Source organism: Struthio camelus, chromosome 31, assembly GCF_040807025.1.
Source record: "Struthio camelus isolate bStrCam1 chromosome 31, bStrCam1.hap1, whole genome shotgun sequence".
NCBI classification, from domain to species: Eukaryota; Metazoa; Chordata; class Aves; order Struthioniformes; family Struthionidae; genus Struthio; species Struthio camelus.
The window spans coordinates 5,050,175-5,077,392 of record NC_090972.1 but is presented as its reverse complement, the minus strand read 5'-3'; the positions used below and the strand labels follow the sequence as shown (position 1 = coordinate 5,077,392).

At 48.9% G+C, this 27,218-nt stretch overlaps 3 protein-coding genes across 4 annotated transcripts; 1 reads left to right on the top strand and 2 right to left on the bottom strand.

The window, feature by feature from the left end:
• Window positions 1–1,192: 1,192 nt before the first annotated feature.
• On the bottom strand, window positions 1,193–5,220 carry LOC104153907 (hepatic lectin-like). Its single transcript, XM_009690043.2, has 6 exons — window positions 5,032–5,220; window positions 3,974–4,081; window positions 3,220–3,294; window positions 2,477–2,628; window positions 1,936–2,048; window positions 1,193–1,590 (listed from the first exon to the last, which is right to left on the bottom strand). Exons 1-6 carry the CDS (start codon window positions 5,072–5,074, stop codon window positions 1,458–1,460), a joined length of 624 nt encoding a protein of 207 aa, XP_009688338.1. The 5' UTR covers window positions 5,075–5,220; the 3' UTR covers window positions 1,193–1,457.
• A 2,235-nt stretch (window positions 5,221–7,455) lies between these two features.
• FBXL12 (F-box and leucine rich repeat protein 12) lies at window positions 7,456–10,083 on the bottom strand. Of its 2 annotated transcripts, none has more exons than XM_068922860.1 (3): window positions 9,934–10,083; window positions 9,788–9,860; window positions 7,456–9,324 (listed from the first exon to the last, which is right to left on the bottom strand). In XM_068922860.1, exons 1-3 carry the CDS (start codon window positions 10,035–10,037, stop codon window positions 8,551–8,553), a joined length of 951 nt encoding a protein of 316 aa, XP_068778961.1. In that variant the 5' UTR covers window positions 10,038–10,083; the 3' UTR covers window positions 7,456–8,550. The 2 variants fall into 2 exon arrangements, with proteins under 2 accessions (XP_068778961.1, XP_068778960.1); XM_068922859.1 differs by having other exon boundaries at window positions 9,729–9,860; window positions 9,978–10,047.
• A 1,578-nt stretch (window positions 10,084–11,661) lies between these two features.
• PIN1 (peptidylprolyl cis/trans isomerase, NIMA-interacting 1) lies at window positions 11,662–26,768 on the top strand. Its single transcript, XM_068922858.1, has 4 exons — window positions 11,662–11,820; window positions 14,083–14,283; window positions 22,074–22,184; window positions 25,522–26,768. The coding sequence occupies exons 1-4, from the start codon at window positions 11,763–11,765 to the stop codon at window positions 25,629–25,631; spliced, it is 480 nt and encodes a 159-aa protein (XP_068778959.1). The 5' UTR covers window positions 11,662–11,762; the 3' UTR covers window positions 25,632–26,768.
• The last annotated feature ends 450 nt before the right edge of the window (window positions 26,769–27,218 follow it).

Below are 27,218 nucleotides of genomic sequence, written 5' to 3'. Positions count from 1 at the left end.
TGCAGTGCACGCACCCGTGCACATGCCTCGCACACCTTGCAGGGTGTGCACGCGTACGTACACCCGCTCCCTGCAGCATGCGTGCACCCGTACGCGTGCACACGCGCACACACGCTCGCTCTCTGGCTTCTTGAGACCAGGGGCCCGTCAAAGCTCTCCAGCTCCCAGCATGGTTCAAGCAGAGCCGCAGAAGAGCCTGTGCCTGAAACACATTTGACAGCGCTTTATGCAGCAGCACGTCTGAGCCGGGACGCCCCACGCACCGTGCGCAAGCGGGCACACCGCTGGGATGGCCAGTGGGGACTGGGAGGGGAGCGCCCTTCGCCACAGGCTCGCTGGCATCCGTATCAGGGAGAGGGGACGTGGGTGGCCAGCTCGGGGTCAGGACCCGGGTGCCAGGGACATGGGTGTCTCACTCAGGCATCTCCGTATGGTCCTTCCCCAGCATTTGCTGTACCTTTGCCAGTCACCAGCAAAGTGACGAGTTGAACGATGATCAAGTTTTATCTAGTGACAAACAAGTACCGGGCAATTTTGTAATGTGAAATCCAAACTGAAAAAAAGGAAAAGCTATGAAAATGATTTTTTTTTTCTCTGCAGGAAAACCGAATCGCATTTCCTGTCCAGCTGCTCCTGTCACCACCTCCCCAGAGACAGCGTTTACTGACGAACCCTCGGTGTCCCACGGCTGCCTGGCCTGGACACTTTGCTTGGCAGCAGGGACCCGAGCCGGGAGGGAGCAGTGTCTGTGGCTATGAGCAGCCCCAGCTCCAAGGGAGGCGACCGCAGGCAGCGGAGCCAGGGCCGGCAGAGGAGTTGCAGTTAGAGATGCAGATCTGCCGCTAGCACCAAACCCCTGCCGGAGCAGGAAGGGTTCATGGTGGAGGCACCTCTGCTGTCTCCCCTCAGATGTGGTTCGGCAACGCCGCAGCCTGTTCCAAGCTGCCAGTCCCTGATGCTACCAAGGGAGAGCTGCCCCCGGCCTGCCCCAAGGGCGCTGCGTGGGGTGACACCCCCCCACGCCCACGCTTTGCCCCACTCGCGCCCAGCCTGCTGCGTGCTCCTGCTAATGGTGCTGTCCTTCGGCTTGGAGCCGACGTGCGTGACATCCATCTGCTGCAGTCCGGCTCTCCCCCACCCCCCTCACACATGCAAGCACACCTAGAGACAGAGAGGCCATTTTAACCAGTGCTCCAGAGCAATAATTGTCCTTTATTAAGCTGAGCTCCTTGTGGAGAACCAGGACTCCTCCGATGTTGCTTAGGACTGTTAAAGTCCTTTTCTGTCCTTCCTCAGGACAGTGTGGTTCCCAATGGCTGAGAGGAACCAGCAAAAAATGGACACTTGGATAGCATAAATTAAGAAGAGCAAGGAACATTCGCGTTGTCGGAGCACAGGATGTTGCCTTCACGCGCAGCTCGGGTTGGGTGCAGCATGCTGGCGTTGCTCAGTACCGTTCAGGTGGGCACAGGCTTTTCACAGATGTAGTAGCACTCATACGTGCAGTAGACATCGTTCCATTGCCCGAAGCTCCAGAGGTGGGCACAGTCCTCGTTGCCACTGTTGTTGGGCTCTCCTTCCTTCCAGAATCTGGGGAGAGAGGGAACGATGGGGAGCAGGGGCACACAGCCCAGAGCTTGGCCTGAATGGTGTTGCTTTTCCTGCCGCTGGGAGGACGGCGGGTACTAGCTAAAACAATGCAATTTTAGATGGCTTTAGATGCTAGTTCATGTCTCTGATGCCATGTTAGACCTGGTGCTGGTGTAAGTGCCCATCCCACGCTGCTTCCCAAGGCTTCCCTTGGTGGGTACAGAGCAAAGCAGGGAAACCCAGGCTGCAGGTGCCTTTGAGCTGATATAGAGGTGCGCGCAGGTGGGGAAGGTACCTGCTCCTCTAGGGCTGTGGGATGACAGAGTGGGTCAGGCTGGCACTCACGTGAATGTGGTTTTGTAGTCAGTCCCGTCGATCCATTCCCATTCCCCTTCCAAGTTCTCATCTGTGAGCCCAATCCAGAAGCGTTCATTCCTTGTCCTGAACATGACAAAATTCTGCAGCAGGGAGATGGATCAGGAGGGAAAGCACCAGGAAACAGTTCCTCAGGTGAACAGGCTCAGGGCAGTGGGAGCTCTGCATTTGGCTTATTCATTTGCAATGTGGAGGAGCAGGACAGGTACCGGCGGGGCAGGATCTTTGCTGCGTCTAAGCATCCCGCACACGAGAGAAACCCTGGACGCCTAAGCCGGGCATGCAGCAGGCAGGCGGAGCGAGTTGTGCCTGCTCTCTGCTGGCTGGTGCAGAGGATAACAGCAGGCACCTGCTGTGGGCTGCTCCGGCTGCCCAGCGAGAGGCTGAGGCCGGTGCGTGCAAGGTGAGAGCACCAGACAAGGATGGTACTGGGGGCGTTTTGCAGGAGGCCAGGGCTGCAGACAGGACTCAGGCGAGCCTGGGCCTTCTTGGCTAATGCTGGGGTCTTTACCTGCTTGGCGTAGCTGTCAATGATAGCCAGTTGTGAGTGCATCTCTTCACACTGAGCCTTTGCCTTGTGCCAGCTCATTCTACGCAGGGAGAAGTAGTAACATTTTCTGTCAAAGTACTCCCACTCCCTGGATCCAGGTCCACAGGGAAATACTGGCAAAAGGAAGGAGTGAGGGAATTCAGAGAGACTGCTGCAGGCAGTTGTTTCAATCCCCACCAGACTCACCCCAGCACGGGGGTTTTCCTAGCAGTGTTGCAGTGCCAAATGCTGACTGGTGTAGACACAACGGCATGACCATGAAGCCTGATGTATATTGGATTCCCATGAATGTGGCACCTGGCACCAAAAAAGGCTCCTACTACAGGGAACATTTGCTTTTTTTCTGAAATACAATAGTATAAGATTTCTGGAAACCAGACTCTAAAGCAAATAAACATAGCTGAAGCCAGGATCCTTTGTGCTGGTCTGTGAGGCCAGGCAAATCAGAAGAGATGATGCCATCTTAGCAACTGCTAGAAGACCTCTCAGCAAGGGAGCCTGAGGACATCGCAAGACAGCACAGGTGAGACTTGGCACCAGCGAATCCAGAAGGGGACAAGCACTGTGCAAAGCCTTAGCAAAGGAAATGCAGAGCAGGAACACTTCATGGATGATTTAGGGAGATTGCAGAGGGGGAAAAAGCTTGGGAGAAGCAGATTGTAAGCAGGAGCCCTTTGTGGTCTTGGATAGCAGTCAGGACTTACACAGGAAATCCATGCCAGAATGGTTCTGTTTCCGTTCCAGGTGCATCTCATGGAGTTTAGAAGAAAGGGCAGAAACTATTACAAGAGAGAGATGCTGGGTTACTGGTTGCATTGTTTGCCATTACCCATGCATCGTTACCTGCAAGCACATCACCCATCAAGACTAAAGACATGTTCTGTTCTGGCTTGTTTAACCTGCTGGGGATGCCCCTTTCCAGCAGGCTGCAGGGCAAAGGAGTCCCAGGAGACAGTTCACTGGCTGTAGCCTGGCATAGCTTGAGACCGCAGCATGGACTTCAGCAGTCCCTCCATGGGACAGTCTGGGTGTCCCTCTCTTTACTCCACCCTCTCCTATCTGAGCTAAGGCATACGCTGCCTCGCTGCAAATCCACGGACGCCCTTGTGGGGCTGTGCTCGAATGACCCGACGTCTGAGCCTCGACCTGGCAGCTGTCCACTCTGTGCACCTCCTTGCTCAGGTCTCAGCAAAGCCTGTACGCCCCTGTCCGGCGGTGATAGCACCACGTGTGTGCACGAGGCTGGTCTCCCAGCCTTCAGGGGAGGCTCTCTCCAACCACAGGCCCATACAGAGTCAGTGCACAGCGATTCCTGCTTTAGGCTGTTACAATATGGGTTACGAGGACCTACAGAGATCTATAGTGAGTGAGTGTGCACTGAAACCTCATATATCTTTTGGTCCTACCTGTCTAATTAATTAGCACGAGATATAGACCCTTTCAAAGATGTCACAGTACCTCTGGAGAGTGACACAGCAAACAGGGTGATGATCAGCAAGAAGGAGAGTGCCAGTAGCAAGTATACCGTGAAAAAGGATCTCAGCTTCTGCTGGAAAAAGTTTCTGTCTTTAAAACAAACACAGAAATAGATGTGAAAATATTCCCTCTGATAAGTGGATTAGTTTGAGTTTCATAGCTTCTTTGGTTCCATTTGTAAGAGGGTTAATAAATAACCTGCAATGGTTTACTGTTTGCTATAGAAACCAAGAATTTGGTTATAATGCTCAAAACCATCTATGGCACAGCTAATTGACAGCCATCATGGACTTGCACTGTATTAGCACTGATGTGGCCTCGTTAAAGGGCAGGGCAGATGATCTGCCGATCGCCACACAAACAAAACAAAAAGCCAAAGCTTTCTCCAAAGAAATTGTAACCTTACATCACATATTTCAAAACAACATGTTTCTAAACTCTTTTCAAAAGGGAGAACTCTTCCCTATCCCTAGCTGATGTCAGGTGTTCTCCTCTCCCCTCGGGGGGGGGGGGGGGTGGGGGGGAGGCGCTAAACCTTGGACCCACCCTTGAAAGATTTGCAAGGGTGCTGGATCACTCAATATAGGGATCTCAACCTGAGAAGCCTCCAGGAGGAGCCCAGTTTTACTCTGGCCCAGGACGCTTCTGGGCTGAACAGCTATTGCTTGTTGGGCTTCCAAATCACCAACAGCTTTACAGCAGCTGCAGACCTTCATATCAGTAACACCCTACACCTGCAGCAAAGCCCCCTTCATCCATCTTCTGTCTGAGTCTTTACCCCAGGGGCAATCCTACAGCTCTTGCAGGGTGGGGTTCCTCATCCCAACCAATCAACCCCATTGTAGTTAATTAGCCAAGTTGCCTAAGCAGACAAGGACTCAGGTAGGTGGGAGTAGCAAGACCTTCCTTTCATCTGGAAGTTAAGTACATGGGCAGATCAGGAAAGAAAGTGTGCTAGAGAGTCTGGCTTTGCTGTCCTCCTTGCTCCTGGCTCTCTCCCGGAGGCAGTGGCTGGAAGGGATAGCTTGGCAGAAATTTACCTTTAAAGATATGCAGCTCGTCATGAAGGTGCTCCTCATCCATCCTGGTGAACTGGCTGGGAGAGATGGAGGCAATTTTGTTTAGCCTTGGGATGCAGAGTGAGTAAGTGGAACCTTGTTTGCTAGAATATCTAGAATAAAAAATTTGCAATATCTCTAGAGGTGCTCCCTCCAAAAGTTATAATTTAACCAGCAGTTTTTACACTGTATCCCATTGGCTTGTCTTCTCAAATCACTGTTTTGGATTGTGTCAACTTCCAGTAATTCACCTGTCTGGAAGTTCTTGTCTGGCCAGACCGAATGTCCTCTTTGCTTGTAACGCTTCTGGTCGCTTTGGAGTACAAAGTGCAAATTCCCAGTTTCTGAACCTGTTCCCTCAAGTATAAAAGAACAAAAATACAACTTTGGAAACAAGTAGATTTGGAAAATGAGAAGTAGTCTTCTGTTTGGGCAAACAGCTGCTCAGCAACTGCTGAAGGCAAAACAACTCTCCCTATAGATACACTTGCACAAGAAAACAAAAAGGATTCAGGGCTGATAAAGCATCTGCATTAATGTGCCTTAAATGTATGCATGATGGATGTGCAGTATCAACTTTTTAATTAAGTGGAGCTCCCTGAACTAATTGATAATCCATGGAGTTCCACAAACCTCTCAAAGTTTTCTGTATGATAGAAACAGCTTTTCACTTTGGCAGTTGTGAATTTTCACTCCTCTCAACTCCAATATGACTTTGAGACCTATCTTATATACTAGTTTCACTGCAAGACACGCAGGTTTTAGCCGTTTTTTTCTAAGTATTTTTTTCTGTATTTAAAAAAAAAAAACAAGCAAACAAGCAACAATAACAACAAAACCTCTGGGCTTTGATTTCATGATGTGTAAATAGACAGCAGTAAGACAGGGTTGGGAGAAGAGCCCCTTATGTTAAAGGGTAATGCTGGCAAAAGATGAAATGGGGATAAACAGTCCAGAAAACTGTTTAGGCTGGGAACTAGAAGCAATAAGGCTCTAGAACAGTCCTCTGAAAACTGCCAAAATAAAATCCTTTGGTAAATGTGTGAAAGTAGGGACAGAAACAGAACTGATGTTTTAAGAGGACCCTTTCCATCCTTTATTCTTATAATTTGCCCAAGGTCATCCGATATTGAAGTTTGTAACTTGCAGTACCCAGATTCCGAAACTCAGTGCAAGGAGAAGCCCACTTTATGGCATATAGGACTTGTAATTGCTGCTTCATGCTATTCCATGTTTAGTAATTACATGCTCTGCAGAGACAGTGGAAAACTGGCAAGTTGGGATCAGCAGATATTAAATTACGTTGTTTGGTACACTGTGCTATCAAGCTCGCAAACATCCCACTGCAAACATTGAAAGAGAACATTTAGATTCTTGCTGCATCAGACTGCATTTTGATTGACTGAGTGATTTTGCTGTGTTTTTAACTTCTGCTGATTTGCCTTCACTCTCTGAGCCCAGAGAGTGCTGGGACAGATAGTGCTGAAGTTCTAATAATGATAATTACTCCAGCATAAACCTCTGTACCTGTGGTAAACGTGTAGCAGTAGTTATTAAGCCAGCAGCCTTGGGATGCTTTCCAAAGCAGAGCTGAGGCATTTACCATTGTTTATTTGCCCCAGAGCTACACTGAGGTTGTTTGCATATAGGAACAGCAAGCCAGAATGAGGCCAGGGCACAAAGACCAGCTGTTAACGAGATGCACAGCATTTCGTCACAGAGGGTCACTGCCATCCGGATCTGTTTGAAACCCAAGCGCTTATTGCATAACCTGCAGTTGAATGGAAGGCACGGGGTGAGGCCAGGTGAAAACGGCCATGTCCAGAAACGGAGCCTGGGAGAGGACAGGGGACTCGGCGAGACAGTAATGCTGCTGCTGCATGGACTCGGCGAGACAGTAATGCTGCTGCTGCATCGCCTGGGAGAATGCTCTCTGCAGTCTCCACTAGCTCCTGGGGAAACAAGGCCGAGCAGCTACGGTGCTGCGGGAATCATCGCACCTCCCTGTCAATCTGGATTAGGGAGGAAGCAAATGGCATGAAAGAATCTCTTGGGTAGGAGACTAGGATTCAGGACTTGTGTTTTAGTGCTTTTTAACTCCACATGTGTCTTCAATAATGGAAAAGCTTTGCTAGGACAAAAGGGTCAACCAAACTGGAAGACAAAATCCATGGGTTTCCCTGAGGGAGTCTTGCAGTCCTGCGCCAAGCTTTCCAGTGGGTCTGTATCACTGCATTTTGATTCGTGTGCAACTCTTCCCTTCTGCTTTACCGCAGGGCAGCAGGTCTTCAGCTGTTAACACCTGAGCACACCGACTGTGCAGTGACAAAGGTTGCCTGACTTGCATATTCTAACAAAGACACTTATGACAGTTCAGTCAAAATATTCCAATAGCATGAGGAAGGCTAACAGTCAAAAACACTTTTATTTAATAAATACAGTATTTGATTAAAAACAGCATCCTTGGGTAACCCAACAGTCCAGAACAGCAATGTCACAAAGCTTCAGTTGCAATGTCAGGTAAGTTTTTTCTGTCACGTCCCTGCTGTTACAACATCTTGAGTAAGAGCAGTATGTGAACAATACAAGACAATAAGGCAATGTGGCTGCTCGCGGTAGCACAGCCCAGCAAAACAAGGAGAGGTAACAGCAGCCCCCTCTGATGCCCAGGAGCACGTATGGGTGCCCTTTCTCTCCACAAATGGAATGTGATGCTTTTGGGAACAAGCAATTAGGAAGATCTGCAACCAAACTTTTCTGCATTTTGAAAAATAACTTTCAGGACTAAACTTGGCAGGAAGATAAAAGCAAGAAGACAGCCCAAACTATGAAAACACTCGGTGTCTGGGCAGCAGGTCACCCGAACTGTTCCGAGAACAAACCAACTCTGGCAGCACGTGTCTGAAGCGCAGCCTTTTAAGTGTTTCTTCCTAGGCATAGTTAGGAACGTACACACAGGGTGGTTGAGCAATCAAAGTTAGATATTAACTGGAGTTCTAGGTTTTGGGCAGCTTTTTTTTTTTTTTTTGGTAGTTTGTTTTTGGTGGGGGGCAGTAGGGCATCTCACTTCATCTCTTGAATTCTGTGCTGGTTGAACTGCTGCCTGATGCTCAGCACAGGGGTGAAACAGGGCACAGGAAGAGGTTAAATATGGACACACACGTGTGCTCACTCGCTTGCTCACTCTCTGAAACCTCTGTCAGCCCTTGGTCAATTCACTGCTGGGGTTCCCAAACGTAAACAGCTGCGTATTCACTGACTTTCCAATTTGCCTGATCCATGGAGGGATCCCACCAGAAGCAAGTTCTCACCAAGCTATTTACATGACTTTGCAATGTGAAAATTGGCTCTTTTCACAGCACTGTTTTAGCCTGAGTGGGAGCATACAACTGTTACCAGGAAAAAAAAAATCATTACCCAAAAAAGCACATTTGAAGCTTGGTGATGAAGGGCGAGCGTCCTGCCACTTTAAACTGTTAACATCTTGCTTCAGAATCTGTATCAAGGAGTATGTGAAAAGCTGCAGTTAGGCAAACTCGCCTGAATTTTATGTATTGCCTCATCTTCAAAATGAGCCCCATCTAAATTGAGATTCCTCAGCTGGGGGAGTGCTTGGCACAAAGCAACAATGGCATCAGGGGAGAACTTATCACAGAGGTCAAGGCAGAGCGTTTCCAGGCACTTCAGGGTCGCTAGGCAAGCCAAACCTGCATTTGTCAAGGAATAAGCATTGCTGATCTCCAGCAGTCGGAGACATTTCATATGGCGCCCAATGAAACGAACAGCGGAGTCGGTAATGACGCAGTGGCGCAGCACAAGGCGCTCCAGCCCCCCCAAGTACACCGCTGCTCTCTGAATCCCTGCGTCTGTTACCCGGTAGGTCCCAGACAGGGTCAGCGTCTTCAGATGAGTCTGGGAGGAGACGTTTAGCAGATGCTGGTCGCAAAAGGCAGGGACGTTCCGGACGATGAGATGCTGCAGCTGGGGCAGGGCGCTCGCGGCAGGGCCCTGGAACCAGGCAGCAGGGATTTCGCAGTGACTCAGCTCCAGCGTCCTCAGGGAAGCAGGCATGCTCTGGTAGGGGAGCGGGCGGAGGTCGGCCTCGGCCAGGCACAGCCGGCCCAGGCGGGGACACTGCCTCCCGAGGGCGGCCAGCAGCGCGGGAGAGAGGATCTCGTGCTTCCTCGCCGAGCACAGCGCGCCCTTCACCTTCAGTGTCCGCAGGCCGTCGCGCAGGTGCCGCCGCAGCAGGTGCCACAGGGTCCTGGAGCTGACCTGAGCGAGAAGGGAGTCAGGCCTCGCGCGGTGGCCCCCAGTCCCTACCGGGCATCCTCCAGCCCCTGGCAGCCCCCAGTCCCTACCGGGCATCCTCCAGCCCCTGGCAGCCCCCAGTCCCTGCTGGGCAACCCCAGCCCTCACCAGGCAGGCCCTGGTCCCCACCGGGTGGCCCCCGGCCCTGTGCAGCCCCCGGTCCCTGGCAGTCCCCAGTCCCCACCGAGCATCCCCCAGACCCCGGCTCCAGCCCCCACCGGGCAGCCCCCAGCCCCCGGGCAGCTCCCGTCCCCACCGGGCAGCCCCGGGCCCCGTACAGCCCCCGGCCCCCATCAGCCCCCACAGAGCAGCCCCCGGCCCTGGGCAGCCCCGGTCCACCCCGGTCCCCGGGAACCCCTAGTCCCTACCGAGCAGCCCCCGGCCCCGGGCAGCCCCCAGCCCCCGGCTGCAGCCCCCGGTCCCCCACCCGGTGCGCGCTCAGGTCCACGTGTCTCCAGAGCGCCCGGTCCTGCCCCAGGCGCCGCCACCGCCGACAGACCCTGTGGGGAGAGAGGAGGCCGGTCACCGCCGGAACCGGGACCGAGACCCGGCCCCGGCCCGGCCCGGCCGCACCTGCCCGCGCGCAGCCGGTCCCGCAGCGGCAGCAGCGCCAGGACCTCCAGGAGCACCGAGTCGGGCAGCGCCGCCAGCCCGGCGCCCGGCGCCCCCTCCGCCATGGCAACGGGCCGCTTCCGCTTCCGGCGGCCGCGCTTCCGCTTCCGGGGCGCGAGGGCACCCGCGACTTCCGCTTCCGGCGCGGCGACTTCCGCTTCCGGCGGGGCAGTCGTCAGCGGCGGCGGAGTGGCCTGCTCGGGTCTCCTCTGCGCGGCCCCCCCCTCGCAGCCCCCGCTGCCGGCGGCGCCTCTCTTCCCTCAGGAACGATGATCGAAGTCGTCTGCAACGACCGCCTGGGCAAGAAGGTGCGGGTGAAATGCAAGTATCCCCGGGCTGGGGCCGGGGGGCGGCGGGTGAGGGGGGTGGCGGCGGCTCCTCCCGGTCCCGCTTTCCTTAACGGCGCCGCCAGCACCGAGGACTCCATCCGCGACCTGAAGAAGCTGATCGCAGCGCAGACTGGGACCCGCTGGGACAAGATCGTGCTCAAGAAGTGGTGAGCGGGGCGGGCGGCGGCCGCCGCTCCTCGGCCAACGGCCCCCTCGGCGCCTGGCCCGGGCTGGGGTGCGGCCGAGCGGCCCCCGGCTGCGCCCTAGCGCTGGGGGAGCCGGGAGGGGAATCCCGGCCCGTTTTGGGGTAGCGTTGCTTGGCCGGGCTGTCACGGGCGGCTTCAAAACCACGCTAGGTCTCCGCTGCTGCCCCTCCATGAGGGGGCTGATGGGAGCAGGGCTGTTGGGGAGGCTGAGGCTGCACCGCTCCCAGGGCGTCTTCCTTTGCTTTAACCTGTGGGGGGGTCACGTGTGCCAGACTGATCTCCGTTTCACGATAACTGCAGGTACACGATCTTCAAGGACCATGTCACGCTGGGAGACTGTATCCTTCTTGCTGTGGTAGTCTCAGTAAGGTTTCTCTGGGGAAACTTCCCAGTTAAATAAGAGATCGAGAACATTTACCGGACGCGCAGCCGGAACGCTGGAACAACGCGCGCGTCAAACCCAAGCAGGCAGCGTGAGCAGAGAGGAAGCGGCTGGGCGCATGCAGCGCTCGCCCTCCTTCCCCGCTGCTGGCAGCCCTGGGGGTGGAGCACGTCCCTGACAAGTGTTGTTTGGTTTGGGACGTTGTACAGCAAGCCAAAGGCAGCGTGGGGTGCAGCTTAGCGCTGGGGGAAGCTTGTCGGGGGCCCTGCGCCAGAACCACCTTAACTTGCTGCTTCAGATGAGATCCACGACGGCATGAACCTGGAGCTCTACTACCAGTAGCGGCGGCTGCCGCGCCGTCCCCACTCCCCGCCTGGCCTGGCTGATGCCTTCCCTCTGTTCCCCTCGCGCGGCCAGCGCGCCGAGCGCCCCGCATTCGTGCATGGAGGCAGTAGATGTGCTGTAGCCTCTCGGGAGTGTTTTGGCTAGTTTGTAATAAACATGTCCCTCGACGTGTCCCTCTTGTCGTGCTGCGGCTCGAGGGGCCGGTGCGGGCGGGCGCCGGGGGGGGGGGGGGGGGAAGCGGGCGCGCTCTGGGATCTTTTGTGCGTCGGCGGCCGCCGTCCGGCCTCCTGTCACGTGCCCCGCGATCGCTTCCGGGAGCAATGCGGCCTCCCGCCCGCAGCCAATCAGTGCCGGAATGGTGCGTGCTTCCGCCAATGGCGCTGAGGACTCGCGCACGAAGGAGGGACGTAGCCCACGGCTGGGCCAATGGGAGCAGAGCGGGGACGGGGCGTGCCCGCCCCCCGCGCCAATGGGGGCCGGGCCGGGAGAGGTCGGTGCGGGAGGCGCAGCTGCCGCGGCCGAGGGAAGATGGCGGAGGAGGAGAAGCTGCCCGCGGGCTGGGAGAAGCGCATGAGCCGCAGCTCCGGTACGGGCGGCGGCAGCGGCGGCGCTGAGCCCCCGCGGGGCGGGGGGGCCTTGGGGGTGGCGAGGGCCTGGCCGGGGCGGGGGGGGGCTGGGTGTCTGAGGGGGGTCTGGCCGGGGGGGGCGGGGTTTTTGGGGGTGTTGAGGGCTGGTTGGGGGCTATGAGGGTAGCCGGGCGGGGGGGATTTTGGGGGTGTTGAGGGCCTGGTCATTGGGTCTGAGGCGGCCTGGTTGGGGGGGGTGGATTTTGGGGGTGTTGAGGGCCTGGTCATTGGGTCTGAGGCGGCCTGGTTGGGGGGGGTGGATTTTGGGGGTGTTGAGGGTGTAGTCTGGGCTGTGGGGGGGGATGGTTGAGAGATGGGGGCTCTGGGGCAGGTGCTGTGAGCTGGACTTTGGGGTGGGTCTCGAGAGGTTCTCGAGGGGTTGAAGTTCAGGCTTTTGGGGGGGGGGTCCTGAAGGGTGCCTGACTCTGGGGCTGCTTTGACTAAGATGGTGCCTGACCTGGGGGGAGGGTTTGGGCTTTTGGGGGTGAGGGGCAGCTCCTATGTCCAGTGGGATGTTGATCTACAAGGGGAGATGGAGCGTGATTTCTGGGAGCTGGGTTGGGGTGAGGGATGTGCTGGCCCTGCACCCCTGGGGGGAGGGTGGTGCTGGCAGCTGCTCCGTCCCTGTGTAACTGGCGGGGAGGCCTGGGGATGGGGGGATTGAGCCCAGCGAGACCCTTGTCTGAGAGCCCCCATCGGAACATGCAGGATGTCTTGCCTTCAGTGTGGCTGCTGTGACTTTGTAGCTCGAGAGCAGAAGTCCTTGGTCAGGATGGCGTTTTCAGCAGAGTTTTTGTCCTTTCTAGTTAGAGCTTTCCATGTTATGGGACCTAATGGCTCAAAAGCAGTTTTTAGGATGCTGTGTTCTCATGCTTGACTGTGGGGGAGATGAGTCCAGGGAGGCAAAGCGTGGAAAGGGAAGAGGTGTCTGTGTGACGCCTTCTTTGTTAAAACTGCGATGGTTGAAGTGCCCTGGCGATAGGGAGCTTTGTGATTGTGTGGAGTTGTCAAGTCTGGGTTGTTAGTGGCCTCCTGGAGGGAGAAACACGGATGACTGTATGGCACTGGTTGGGATTGCAACCGGGGAATTGGGCCCTTTGTCACTACAGCATGACTTCCTACTGCATAGTAAGTTAACCACTGCTGTTGCATTCCCCCTCCCTCGATTTCCTGGCAGAATGGGCTTTTTTTGTGAGTCTTCTGTGGCTCTGGTTTCACTGGAATGCTTTAAGATGAATGCTGCAATAGAAGTTGGAAATCATCTTGATTACAGTTGTGAATTATTGCAGATAAATGAACATGTAGCTCTGAGCCAACACTGGAAGGCCTTTAAGCAAGTGGTGCATCCCTGTCACTGGATGACAGTATTAACTGGCTTTGTTTTAGTGCTGAACGTGGTGTTTTCATAGATGATTTAATCAGAACTTTACTTTCTGCTATGAGGGGGAAGGCATGAGCGTTTTGTGTGGGGAGGTCTTGTTTTCTGGTAGAAACAAAAAGTGATTTTGGAATTGGGCTTTTCTGAGCAATACAAAGACAGGACCTTTGGTAAGGGTAATTTATTGCATTTGCTGCAGCCTGTGCTAAATGATGCACTTAACCGAGAGGCTTTACCTTGTTTCACCATTGCAGATAGTGCTAGAGTGAAATACAACCTTATATCCGCACACCAGAGACCTAGCACCGATCCCTAGCTGCGCAGGGGCAAAAGGGCAGGGTTCCACCGTGTTACCGCGTGCCTCCTTAGAGGATGTGTTGCCATCGCGTGACTGGGAGCTGACTGCGCTCCTTGCTTTCTTAAGAATAATCAACACTTCACATAGGCGAACTTGTGGTCTAACCCTGGCCGCAGCGGCAGGGTGTTGTGTGGGAACGTTTGTTGTTCTGACTGGAGCAGTGGGTGCTTTTGGCCCTGATCTATGGGAGCTTCATGACTTGCCCTAAATTGGAAGAGCTGCTGGAGTCTGCTTCTGCGCAGAGCTGTTGCTTTGACTAAACTCGTGTTTCCATTTGTGTAGGAAATGATGTATACAGAGCTATAAACTACTGTGTGCGATACCATGTTTTTACTGCGCTGGCATTGATAATCTGAACACGGCCGACCACAGTCTCACCTACTTGCAGAAATCTGGTCTTATCTGTCTAGTGGGCCTTGAAAGAAGCTAGTTCTAGGGGTCTGACAGGAGCTTTTTATAACCCTGACGCTCTCTTTCTGTCTGCAGGCCGCGTTTATTACTTCAACCACATCACAAATGCCAGCCAGTGGGAACGTCCCAGCGGCAGCGGAAAGAATGGCCAAGGGGAGCCCACCAAAGTGCGATGTTCACATCTCTTGGTGAAACACAACCAGTCCAGAAGACCCTCATCGTGGAGGCAGGAAAAGATCACGCGGACCAAAGATGAGGCACTGGAGCTTATAAATGGCAAGTAAATGCAGGAGAGAGAGAAAGAGTGATACTATTGTAGGGGAAAAGTCATTTTAAGGCTTAGAACTGAACCCTGAGATGAATGGTTCAGTGTGTCGTGAACTCTCTAAAGCAAAGTTTTTGAGCCAAGTGGTTTGAACATGGACTTTCGTGTAGCATAGCCACTTGGAGAAACAATTTTGCTGTATGATTTGCTGGCTGTGATTAAATGACATAGTCCTACCCCATGTGCCTTCTTCCCCTTATGTTTTTTGTAATGTTGTTTCAGAGGTTTGCTTGTATTTTATTTGTAAATGTGTATTTTTATATTAAAAATAAAGTAATTATTTAAAGCTAAAACAAATGTTCTTTAAACATCTCTTTTTGTTTAATATGTCATTTGACTCTTTGCACTAATGGCAGTTACTGTAAGTTCTGATTAACCTCTGCTTAAAATCAAGTTGCTTGTATAGGCATCTTGCACAAAGCTGTACAGACGACCTGATCAGCCCAGACTTTTCCCCCCATGTTGTGGCTTGTAGTCTGGTCTGTGAGCAGGGGAACTGCATGCCTTCCACCAGGTGCATTGTGACTTCTCGCAGCGTAGACCTTTCTTTGCAACCCTGGCAGTAGAATTGAAATGATGTCATGTTTCTTGAACATTGAGGTTTTGGTCATGAGGAAATAAGCTCAAAATCCAGCTGTTACTACTGACTTTTTCCTCTTAGAATAAGGAATTCAGGGCTTGATCTATTTTAAACCAGTCCCACTGATTAATTAATGAAATCAGGACTGTGTCCTTTAAGAGGCAGTTCTGTCCTTCCTGGCAGTGCTGGTGCACAGGCTAGCTGCCGTGCTGTCCGGGACCCGTGAGCGCGCACAGATACGTGCTCCTGATCTGGAACGGTGTTATTGTCTTTATGGCCTCGGCCATGAGGGAGAGAGGATAGGAAGCGCGCGCCTGGCAATTGCCTCGATCCTGACCAACAAACTTAAGGCCTATCTTTTTTGAAAAAGCTGGGAGGAGAAATCTCTTCACCGCGTAGTTGGAAGCGCTTAGGTAGTGACCAGCAGGTGGTGTGCAGGCCTTTTGGAAGGGAAGTGGAATTAATTGGTCCAAACTGGCCTTTTCTCGGGGGCCTGTCTTGTTTAGCTTAGGATGGGTAGGTAAGAAGGACTGGGGGCCTGAAAGCAGGAGGTGTGCTTAGTGTGGCGCTCTTGTGCCGGGAGAGTTGAAAATGGCGTAAAGATAAATAGATTGACGTATTTCAATCAAGTTGCAGGGTTTCTTCAAAGACAATTTGCAAGACTGTGGTGGAACCATCTCTTGGAGCGATGTTCGTCCTCAAAAGGCCAGCACAGAATTCCCTGCAGGCCAGAGCTTAAACGATACGTGAAGCTTGTCCTGGTCTCTTGTGTAGGAACGAAATGTTGAGGAAAAAGCCTAGCCGCTTCCATCTGAGAGCAGAGCCCGAGCGGGTTGGAGAATTTCATGCCGTTGCTGTCGGAGGAATGGCCTGCTGTAGCAGTAGCGTTCCTAGTTCCCAGTGCTAAAGCAGGAGGGCGATGCTGCTGGCGTTCTTTAGGCAGACGTTGATAAACTTGGACCTACATAAGAGGGAATCATTTACATTTTAGAAGGGAAAGTTCTCTTGGGCAGAATTATCAGCGAAGAGGTGTTTCTGGAGCTTGTGACCTGGGAGGCTCTTTGCTATTCACGAGTTCTGCAAACTGGTTGTCTTTAGAAGCCTGAATAACGTTATTTGGACTAAGCAAATGCCATCTTTTTTTATTTTGTTCAGGTGCTTTTCTTTATCTCAGGTGCCAGAGGTGTTTGTTACCTGGTAAGGCTATGGAGAGAAACGTTTTAATCTGTTCTTTCTCAAAGTAGTAAGTCAAAACGATTTTTTTTTTTCCTTAGCTGGAAAGTATGCAATTAAGATTGACAGTTTCAGAGCCCCCTTGCTATCAGATAACTTTTATGTTTAGTAATTTCTCTGTGGTGTCTGAGGAGGAGAAAGCTGTGATTAGAACTTACATCATGTAAATGGCCTGTTGTGTTCTTGATAAAGGCCTTTAGTGATTTATTCTTCTGCCACTTTTGTTATCTCTTTTTTTTTTCTTCTTGGTCTTCCTAAGAATAAAATACCATTATCAAAAAAAAAAAACCTTTCTGTCAACATCCCCACTTGTCCTTGATAAACACTGTTCCTGGGAAGGTCATAGGAACACTAACTTATGATTCATTATTTTGTGGTGGCTCTCTTGCACCAGAGAGGTGATGCTGCTGATCGGGGATTATCTTCTTGAAAATTGTAAAAATTTTTAAAAATAGCTAAAGTTTATTGCATGGATGCACAGCTTAGTTCCAGTACAATTTCTGACAGTCAGGCAACTTCTCTGAACCAGAGGTACTGTACCTGATGAATGCGATTGTGGCGTAGAATTGTCTAAGTAGATCTCTGGGGAGGAATCAGTTTGACAGCCGTAGTACAATTTTTCACGTTTCGTTTAGAAATTGGTTCTGTTTGGGATATTTCCTTCAGAATCAAACTCTGGTGTTCATTCTTAGATTTTTTTTTGTTGTTGTTTTTGATTGCGTAAAGCATTAAATTTGTTTAGGGAGTTCTTAGTTATGCTCCCACAGGAGGGAAGGCTTTACTAAAGATGAACAATTCAGTACATTTTGGTTCACTGTTAATCTTTGGTTAGTTGCAGGTACTCCATTTGATGGCTTTTTTCCAATAATAAGGGAGGAGATTCAAGACAGCTGGAGGAGTGTGTTGTCCACGAACAATGTTTAATTTATTAAGGAAGTTGCAGTGGAGGATTTAAAGTAGGTTAGCTCTTGCTTTGTGTTACAGCACGATTTGGGTGACCTGGCTTGCCATGTGCTGCTCTGATAGGTGATGACGTTGTAGGGAACATAGGACTGGAAAGAAATTCCTGATCTGAGTCTAACCCCCGCTATTAAAGGCAGCGATACCTCTTAATCCCTTTTGTGAAACTGATTGCTCTCCATCTAAAAGGAGGTTAGGGGTTTGTTTCTCCTCACTGTATTTGTTGTGAAGGCTTTTCCAGAACATCTCTGGTCTGATGTGGAGAAACCCAGTTTCAAGCTAAATGCTGCTCATGGCTAGTTTCTATACGTTGTTTTGTCCGTTAATGTTATTTAAGTGATTTTTCTGTCTGATGTTGACCTCCCAGTGAATTTATAGAGAGTCCTGCTCTTTCCCAGCCTTTTTTGTAGATTAAACCAACCAGGCTTTTAGTTTCTAGTAATGTAGGTCATCCTTTCTGCTGCTTCTACTCTTAGCCCTTCTTTGCACTTACTTCAGTTTCTATTAATCTTTCTTGAGCATTGGTTCATTGTGGTGTACAGTATTCCAGATTAGCTCTTGGCAGTGCCTTATACCAGAGCATTTACTGTTATTCTTCTCTCTACTGAAGATAGCATGACTTCTCAGTTCTGCATTTCTCACTTGAAAAGTCATACTGTCCATTTTGTAGCCATTTCTAATTTCACACTGGTGTCTCTCATTTTCCAGTTGAGCTCTCAGCATATAGAAGGCGTTCTTGTTGGTTTTGTAAATGCATGTAAGTGACTTCACTTGATGTTATTTAACTCTTTTCTTCACTTCTTGGTCATCTAGTTCATGTTCAATATTCTGATCTTCCTTTCCCTGCCCGTGCTTCCAAGTTATTTGCACATTTCATTGGTATATCCAAGTTTCTTATAGCGGAGTCATCTTATGAAATACTAAGATTCATCTCAAAGTTCAGTCCCGAAACCTTTTATCTTCCCTGATATTCCCCATTTCAGCACAACCCACTGCCATTTTTCATCTTACTATTTTTGTATTAATCTCCCATTATTTAATTTCACTTATGTCTGGAGACTTTACAGGTGGTTTATTAAAATCTGGACAGTATCTGCACTGAATAATTTGCTCTAAGTAGTTGAGATCATTGGGGAAAAGGCTTATTAATCCCGCTTCACAGAGCCAAAGTTCAGACACTCAGTGCAAATGCCTTGTTCTCGAGTAGGTGACTTGAAACAATTATCTCAGTCCTAGGTCTTATCCGTAAAACATTCATCTAGTTGACAAGCAGATTTTGCTCTTGGGCTGGTCGTTGTCATAAAATTAGAAAGTTTTAGTGACCGAATTGTATTTCAGCATGTTGTTGATTGATTCACTTTGCAAGCTTGTAAAACCTTTTTTTACCTCTAGGAACCCTGTTGATGTGACTAGTGCAGGCAATTTAGGACATAAAGGTAAACAGTTTGATCCTTAATTTGGATGCTTTGTTACCTTAACATCTGTGTATCTTAAAGCTGTAATTCCTGATACTTCTAGATGTGATGTGTACCAATGCGACAGGTACTTGCTAGGGGCTGGCAGCTATGTGTAATTAGATGTGCACTTATCATGATGCAAATATGTATTTTAGGATAAACTCTGTTTTGTCAGCAAATAGACTGTTTATGCTCAAGCAGCTTAGTTTAATCAGATGAACGCTATCTGCTCCTGTTCTAAAACATGCATATGTGAATGCTATGAACAGTCTTCTACCCAGATGCACAATTTTTTTCCAGATTACTGCAAGATAAGTAGCTGTTTTCTTAAGTTTTATAGAACTTCAGAATGTTATGTAGTCTTCTGACTTTCTCCACCTGTACTCAGTAAGCAGAAGGTAGGATAAGTGTGTATAATCTTACTTATGTAACAATATTGCTGATGATGTTTTCTATTAAAGCAGGTTAAGTATTTTAGGAATTAAGATACCTTTATATGGCTTTTGAGTTATATTCAGAATTCCTTTAAAAAAATAATAATATTTCTAGAACCAGATGTAATCTCCTACTCCCCTTTTTAGTAGTCTTTCTCCTGGCCTGGTTCATACAGTAGTTCCGTTCAGCTGAAAATGCAAACCAAACTGTCATGAACTCCGTGCTGAATTGCAGAGATCCAGGTTAGTGGCAGCTGATCTAAAAACATATGACTGACTGGGGAAGGAAAAGTGGGCTGTAGGGTAGAAGACCAATTTGAAGACTTAAAATCACTTAGCTTAATTTGCTAGAATTAAACTGCAATAACGGTATTCACCTAAAAATTGGTAGCCTGCTTTTTCAGTTGCTGCTGCTTCCTGTCTTGAAAAAGTGGGTTTGTGAACTCCTAAGAAGCAAGCCAGGCTGTGCTTTAGTAACGTGGTGCTCCATTTGACCTCTTTCAGGCAGAGATAAGGTAGAGGTTAGTTCTGTCACCTAACATCCTTTCTGGTGATGAGCAAAATTGATCATAAGTATTTTTTGACATTTCAGCCTAACCGTATCTAGGAGCAGTTTTCAGAAAAGTCATTGCAATTATCTGGTCTTCTGTAGTGATTTGGAAAACATCGTACACTTTGCAATTATGCCATAAAGTCACAGATTTAATTTGCAGATGAACTTCACCTAAGTTTCCCCATTAAGAAGTATTTTCTTATCTTTTGGGGGCTGGTATTTCCTCAGGTATGTCGAGGTATAGAGCATTAAAACTAACTTGGGACTACTTATTTCCTCCCACTTTGCATCAGAAACTGCCTCCTTCCATTTCTGAGAGCATCCCTCAAATTTATGAGATTTAATTCTTTACTTATGCACGTGACATGCTCAGCTAAGGCTCTTCCACTGCTTGTGGCTAGAATAAACCATGCCCAGCATTTTTTTTTTTTTTTTTTAAGGCTTATCTAGCAAAATCCAAGCCCATACATTCAGGCTACAGTGCTTAAATGGAAGTGACCTTCACTAGGAAGTTCAGTTGTTGAAACCAGGAGACTTAGTAGCTTTAGTGTGAAAAACATCTCCTTTCACTTGATTTCTCTGAGCATGTAGAGAAGATCAGCTGCTATTACTGTCTTGTTCAGGGACAAGTTCCAGACTTGGTTCGCTTTAATGCAGCCAGAATTTCAGCAAACGGTGCTGGTACAGGGTGCGCACGTGATCCAGCCATTATCAGCCCTCGCAGCTCTTCCTGCAGTGGGGATTTCTCTTTGAAGATGTAAGACCGCTGTGTTTTAAAACGGAGGACAGTCAGGCTTTGATTCTTTCCAAAGCTGAGAGGAGGTTTCTGGAAAGAGTGATTTCACAGTTAGATGACCAGAGCTCTGATAAGTTTACCTCAATTTGTTCTTGGCCTTGTAAGCGTTGTGGTCCCCTGCTCATCGGCCGAGGAGAGCGGCTTTGGTTGGGGAGCGTTGCTGGCGGAAGGCTCCAGGTGAGGCGCGGGCGAAGTCCTCCAGGAGATGCTCCCTCGCTTAAAGTGGGTGGATGAATATGATTCTCTCCATGTAATTTAGACTTAATCAGCCTTCTGTGGCCCAAGGGTTGGCCAGGGGTGTCTCCAGCGCACCTCAGGGACCATAGGCAGACTTGCCCCACCGAGCGAGCTGCCCGTCTTGGCGATCTTGCAGGGCACCCACTACTTCTCGCCCCAGGACGAGCACGGAAGTGGGCCTGCGGTGCTGCAGAAAACCCTCGCCCTCTTCTGCTTCGAGCCGGCTTCTCGGCCAGGTCGCGCTCTTGCGCGCCAGGCTTAGCTGGCTTTTCTGGGCAGAAGACAAGCTCCCGCTGGTGGGAGCGGGCCATTTCCCAGGCGGTGGGAGCGTGGTGGGTCGCTGGCGGCTGGACCTGCAGCAGGAGCGTGGCTGCGTCCAGAGGTGCCCTGGTGTTCGCAGGCTTTGAGTTGAGCTTTTACAACCCTCCTTCTGCAGATCTGCTACTGGCATTAAATTACAGTTTGGTGGGAGGTGGCTGCTGGTTGGGAGCCAGTGACTGCTGGGGATTTTGATCAGTGGTTACGCTTCTGTTAGTGAATGAGCGAAAAAGAAAACCTGGATAAGATACTTGCATTAAACTGTCCGCATCAAATTTTCTAGTTGTCTCGGGGATCCAGGCAAAGCTGCCTCGTGGTATTGAGAGATGCATCAGTGATGTTTGCAATTTTGCTCGTCTCTAAGAGCCATCAATATCCATCATTAGTGGCTACCTTGTTCCCCCATCCCCAATCATGTTATCAAGTTGTTGACTGGAAAATATGATCTAAAAGATGAGCTATCTTCTGGATTTTCTTGTTAGGCAGCTTCAGGAGTTAGCTGGAGATAGTCTGCTCGTGCAAAAGAAGGTCCAGAACAGTGAGGCAGAACTCTTGGTTAAGACTGTGAATATTTCTTCACTGACCTTTTAAAAAGCTGTCTTAATAAATAATTCACTTGTCTGGGATTCTTCATGCTTGGTTGTCTACCAAGGTGAATCCTTCTGCAGTCAGAGACTCCTATATTTTGAAGCCCAACGATAAATCTCCATACTTCAGGAGTACCAATAGGTGAAATCAGCCTTTTTTAACTTCTAATTTTAGAAACTTAAATAGAAATGGCACAAAGATTGAAATTACATGATCCATGATGATTATATGATCTTCGCCTGCATGGCGAGGCCAGGGTGCCGTGGGGCAGTCAGCCCCACATGAGCTGTTGGTGGATTCAGGCTGGAGCTGGGCCCTGGTTTTGGTGGGAGAGCTGGTAAAGAGTACAAGTTTGGACTGCTGTGCTTATGTTCTAGGTCCATGCAATGGTATTTGTGCCCTTTTTGTTGTGGGATGTAATGCTTAAGACATCGCTTGAAATGTGATGACTTGCTCCCCCTTATTCATCTTTCCCTTTTGCTGGGACCGTTCCCCTTGCGAGGCACTGTTCTTGATCTGTGGACTTTTTTTTTCTTTCTTTTTGCCTCTCCTCTCCTGACTGTGAATTATTCTGTGTATCTACAGGCTACATCCAGAAGATAAAATCAGGGGAAGAGGATTTTGAATCTCTTGCTTCCCAGTTTAGCGACTGCAGCTCGGCAAAAGCGGGAGGTGATCTGGGTGCGTTTGGAAGAGGTAAGTCAAGCCCCGCATGGCAACGTGACCACGAGATCAAGATTACAGAGCTGATGCTGATGTTCTTGGCAGGGGGTGGGGTTTAGTAATGCACCCTGCTGTTGGGGGAATGAATATGAAAATAGGTTTGTGTGCTAGGCAGCCTGCTGTGCGGGAAATGTAATTTGCTGCCTAGAAGTTAAACCAATTAAGAATGCAACCATAATATTATTCGAGGCAGAGAGGATGTTGTGCAAGCACCCTTCATGAAATTGGCTTTTCCCTCTGGAAAAGGATTTTCCAGCTACACTGAATGGAAATCCAGTTGCACAATGTAATGGACCGTGAATAAGGAAGAACTGGATAATGGCGCACCAAATAAATGATTTGGCATTCTAATCTTAAATCACAAAGCTATTAACAAGTTGTAGAAATAGGAGCAATTTACAGCCCACCAAAATAATGTTGCTGGTGAGAGAATTTGTTACAGAATTATTGATCAGTGCAGTGAGGGATTAACAACAAGCTTTTGGATGCTTCCTCATTAATGAGATTTGCTAGGACATTAGGAAGAACCTTTGAGATGGGAAAGTGAGAGAGAAACCTGGTTTACGTTGTCTCACAAATACTTTCTGGAATAGCTTAATTTCCAACTAGGAGCAAAATATAAAGCAATGATGTCATATGAGTGCGGCTACAGTATTTAAAGAACAAACCAAAATCTTAATAGCAAGGGTGCACATGCATATTTTATTTGAAGATGGTCAAGAAAGGCTCCTTTCAGAGAGAGAGTGCTATATTTATCTTTATAGTCTGTGCTCCAAAGTCATAGGAATGTGCCGCAAACTCAAAGGAAATGTGTAGTGAGAGCTGCCTATGTCTGAAACAGTGAGAAGCAGTCTGGCTTGCTTAAGCCTGTCGGTTTTAGTGGAAATGTTTTTCCTAAACTCATGCTTGGGGTTGTTGGAAGCAGACTGAAGTGTTCAAGAGCTCGTCTCGGGATGCAGGCGTTCACCCTGCAGCAAATATACAACTTTTGTAGTAGAAACCTGTGCAGCTGCCTAAACGTACAAGGATGTTAGAGCAGGCAGCGTGAAGGCCATCTGCACGGTTGTGAATTGCAGGGCTGCTTCTGATTGATTTTGGTAGGATGTTTCTGGAATAAATAAAACAATAGTTGGCTTGATGCTACAGGCATAACTGTGGAAGGGGCCACTGAGTCACTGCTTTTGCTCCTGCTAGCTGGAGGCCACCAGGCTTTGGCTGCTGAAACTGCCTTCAGCAATGTAGTTTGTGATCTTTCACCAAGATACTGTTTTTAATTACTGTTCCTTTTTAGGGTCTAATTTTGCTACAGTTAAAGCAACAGTTGCTTCCTCAGGTATCTCGTTTCAGACAGCACTGAACAGTGATATTTTATGGATTCCTATATAATGAAACATTAATCTTAAGATGCTGTGACTGCTATTTTGGGTTCATTAGAAGCTGTGAGTTTTACTGTGGTCTTTGGAGACTTGTGGAAAGTGCTTTCTCCTGGCTGTAGCAAAAAGTAAAGAAATGTTGCAAGAACCAGTCTCCACTAGATGACACTAGAGCTATGAGTGGTGGCCCTACTCCTGAGCTGTCACTCTCCATCTCCATCTCGGCCTCTTTTCTTATTGGGCTGAAAATGTAATTTATTAGAACTTGGAGCACTGGTTGCTTTGGAGGTGAAGTTGTTAAAACATTTCGATTTATCTTCATGAAAAACTTCAAATAAGTCATGTCTTTGTTTGAGGAAGACCACTGCGGTGGAGCAGAGAGACTGTTCCTCCTCTGAAGTAAAGAATTTGGGTCCTAGCAGAAAAAAACTGAAAACTAAGGTGAAAGGTTTTCACAGCGCGGTTCTGTCTGACAGTGAATGACACTGGCTGTGTAATTGGAGCTTGTGAGCCAGGCAAGCACTTTGCCTCTCCTAGCAATTAATCTAAATGCTAAAGTGAGAGAAATGAAACTCTGGAAAGTCCTATGTATCAGGTCACTTCAGTAATAAAACATTTTTTTTTTGGAAGGGGAAAATATCAAGCTGAAGCTATTGGGACTAATCTCGAAAGAGAGGAATTGAGCTTTGTGACATCTAACTGCCTTGCTAGAGAAATGGGTACGGATGGATTTAGATCCTAAAGTAAAATATAAATTCTGGAGATGCTGCTTAGCTACATGTGATGCATCCGGGATGTATGGTCTTTGAAAGGGCTGGGCAGCTTAGGTCCCGAAGCCATTAGTATATCACTGCAATGTCTGCTGATGATCCATCTGTCACACTGCCTATACGCTCTCTGTAGCCATCTCCTAATGGGCTGTGGAGTCCAGAGCTACCGCCCGGTCTTGAAACCTGGAGACAAGGGTCGTAAACGTACAGGAGATTTACGTTGCGTTTTTGGCAAGACACCGATCTATGCATCTCCTCCGGCATCTCAAGGCGAACGCAGTCAGTGCGGAGAGGGAAGGCTGCCTGTGTGCGCAGGGCGCTGTCACCGCCTGGCCTTCCCTTGCAGGCAGCTCGTTCTTTGCTTGGGCTTTCGGTGGGAGTCCCGTAATGAGACTTTGACCTGTTGGTGATAGCAGAGCCTCGTTATTTCAGCTGGGGTTGGCAGTTTCTCTGCTCTAACTTCTGTCACGCTAAATTGGGCAAAAATACTGTCCCCTTTGAACCCTCTATAGCAGGCTGGTATCTTTCCTCTTGGCTCAAATTCTTCTGGCTGAGCACTTGTCATTGCTTATTCTTCATGGCCCATTGCAGAATTGCTTTAGTTCTGCTCATTATTCCCCATGCAGGGGAATAATGCACCTCTTAGCACCTCTGGCTTTCCTGAGCCTTGATTACTAAACCTCCTGGAACTCAGTGATTTGGAGACCAGAGCCTTAAGAGCAGTTCTTATCTAGGTCATGACATGAGCCACGTGTGCCTTGTAAATTATTTAGTGCAGCTTGTAATGCACACCACATCCATTGCCTCTGTGTACCTCGAGGGCACATGAGACTGAAAGACTAACATCCACTTGTGCCAGTGAATCTGCAGAACAGATTTCCTCTGCCTTTTGAGCCCACGGTCTTTCTTTGCTGCAGCGATGTTTGCAGGATCTGAACAAAATCTCTATTTAAAAAAAAAAAAAAGTTCATCTGTGTACACGCATGTGTGAATGAGTTGTTTTGGATTGTCTTCTGAGAATATTTGAAAACAAACACCTCCTGCAAGTTATTAATTGGTGACTTTGTTGTTTGCCTGGAAGCTGCTTTCGTTTGAGGCTTGCTTGCTCAGAAAGAGCTTCCACTCTTGCTGGGCTTAATTGAACTTTCTCATTGCTGCTCTCTGCAGGTCAGATGCAGAAACCTTTTGAAGATGCCTCATTTGCGCTGAGGGCTGGTGAGATGAGCGGACCAGTTTTCACAGAATCAGGGATCCACATCATCCTACGCACAGAGTGAAGTGCCTTGGTGACATGTAGAAAGGAAAGGGCGAGGGGAAGAAAGGAAAAAAAAAAAAAACCTACTCCAACCCTGCACTCTCCCAAATGAACTTCATATCCAGTTAAAAAAAAAAAAAAAAAGCTCATTTCATATCTCAATATCTTCTGTGGCACCTGACACAATGTTTTTCACCTGCAGAGATGCATGGTTAGCCAAGGGTGAGAACGTAATCAAAATAAGACAGTAGCATCTTTCATAAGCGGAGAGAATGTTAAAAACAAAATTTCTGGCATGCCACAGCTGCTTGAGTTATATTGACATGCCTCCTAAGCTGAGGAATTGTCGATGCTACAGGTCACACTTCAGTGCTTCCCACATCCACCTTGTTAGATAGAGATACAGAGTATTTATTGCAGTGCAGCGCTGACGATGGTGAAGTTGACTTGTGAACTCTGGTGCTATGATGGAATAAACTCCCAACCCTCTGCATGTTTGTTTAAATGCCATTTATTCCAGATGAAATGCATTTGCTCTGCAGCCCAGTTTGTTGGTTTGTAGAAATGATTTACTAAAGCCATTCATGAATTGACCGTAAGATATCAAACAACGAGCCGTCTTGGCATGGGGCATCTGTCGGTGCCTGCCTGTAGCTTCCCTTAATGCAGTTGTCTGGGCGAGGATTGTTACTCTGTCCTGTCGTGCAGTGGTGCGTGGAGCGCTCTCCACCTCGACCATTGCTTTGACTCCAAAACTTGAAGATGCCTTTTGGTTCTGAGTACAAACGAGAGAGGTTAACGGCCAGTAGTTCCCACTGCAGGAAGATCGGTAGCCAATTTAAGCTGTGTAGCGGTACGTAGGATGCTGTGTGTTATCCATTCCAGCGTGAGGTCACTCCATTATTTAGACTTGACAGTGCCATTCGGTAGGACGGCCTGTATTGTGGATTTTCAGTTTTAGCTAGAAGGCTGTTTTCTCAAGCTCCTCTCGATCCACTTGTGGTTTAAACACTGTAAGTCATTGTTTTCCAGTTACACTGCATTGCTTATGTTTAGTAAAATAAAACCAGAAAAAAATCCCAGCTTTCGTCCAATGCAAACAAGCTGTATAGTTCCAGTTCTCTTAAGCAGAAAATAAAGCCCTCTCCAATTAAACATTTCAAGAGCTCTGGTATTGATTATTTCTCCTCCTCCGACTGCAGAGGTCCTGTTGCTTCTATTAGAACAAACGAAAACCTCTGCAATATGTGCTGAGGCGGCTGTAGCTGATGTTCTTTTCATCGTAAAATGGAAGTGTGACTTGTATTAACAGAACGCTCTTTATTCTCAACATTTCTCTGTCTTAAGTTGTAACCTGGTATCCTTAATTCTCTTTTGTGGTTGGGTTTTCCTGCTTTGCATTGAGTTGATGCCTCATTCCATAAGTGTTATTTAAATTCTGGTATAAGGTGTTACTTCAGGTAAGGTAAAACCAGTACCTCTTGCCTTCTAGTGCAATTCAATAACTATTTCCTCCCTCTTTTCAGTTCTGCAAATTTGGTTGCTCCGTTTGTTGTGTGGAACCAGGCGTTACTGAGGGCGGCTCTGCAATGTGTGTTTTTTCTGAAAA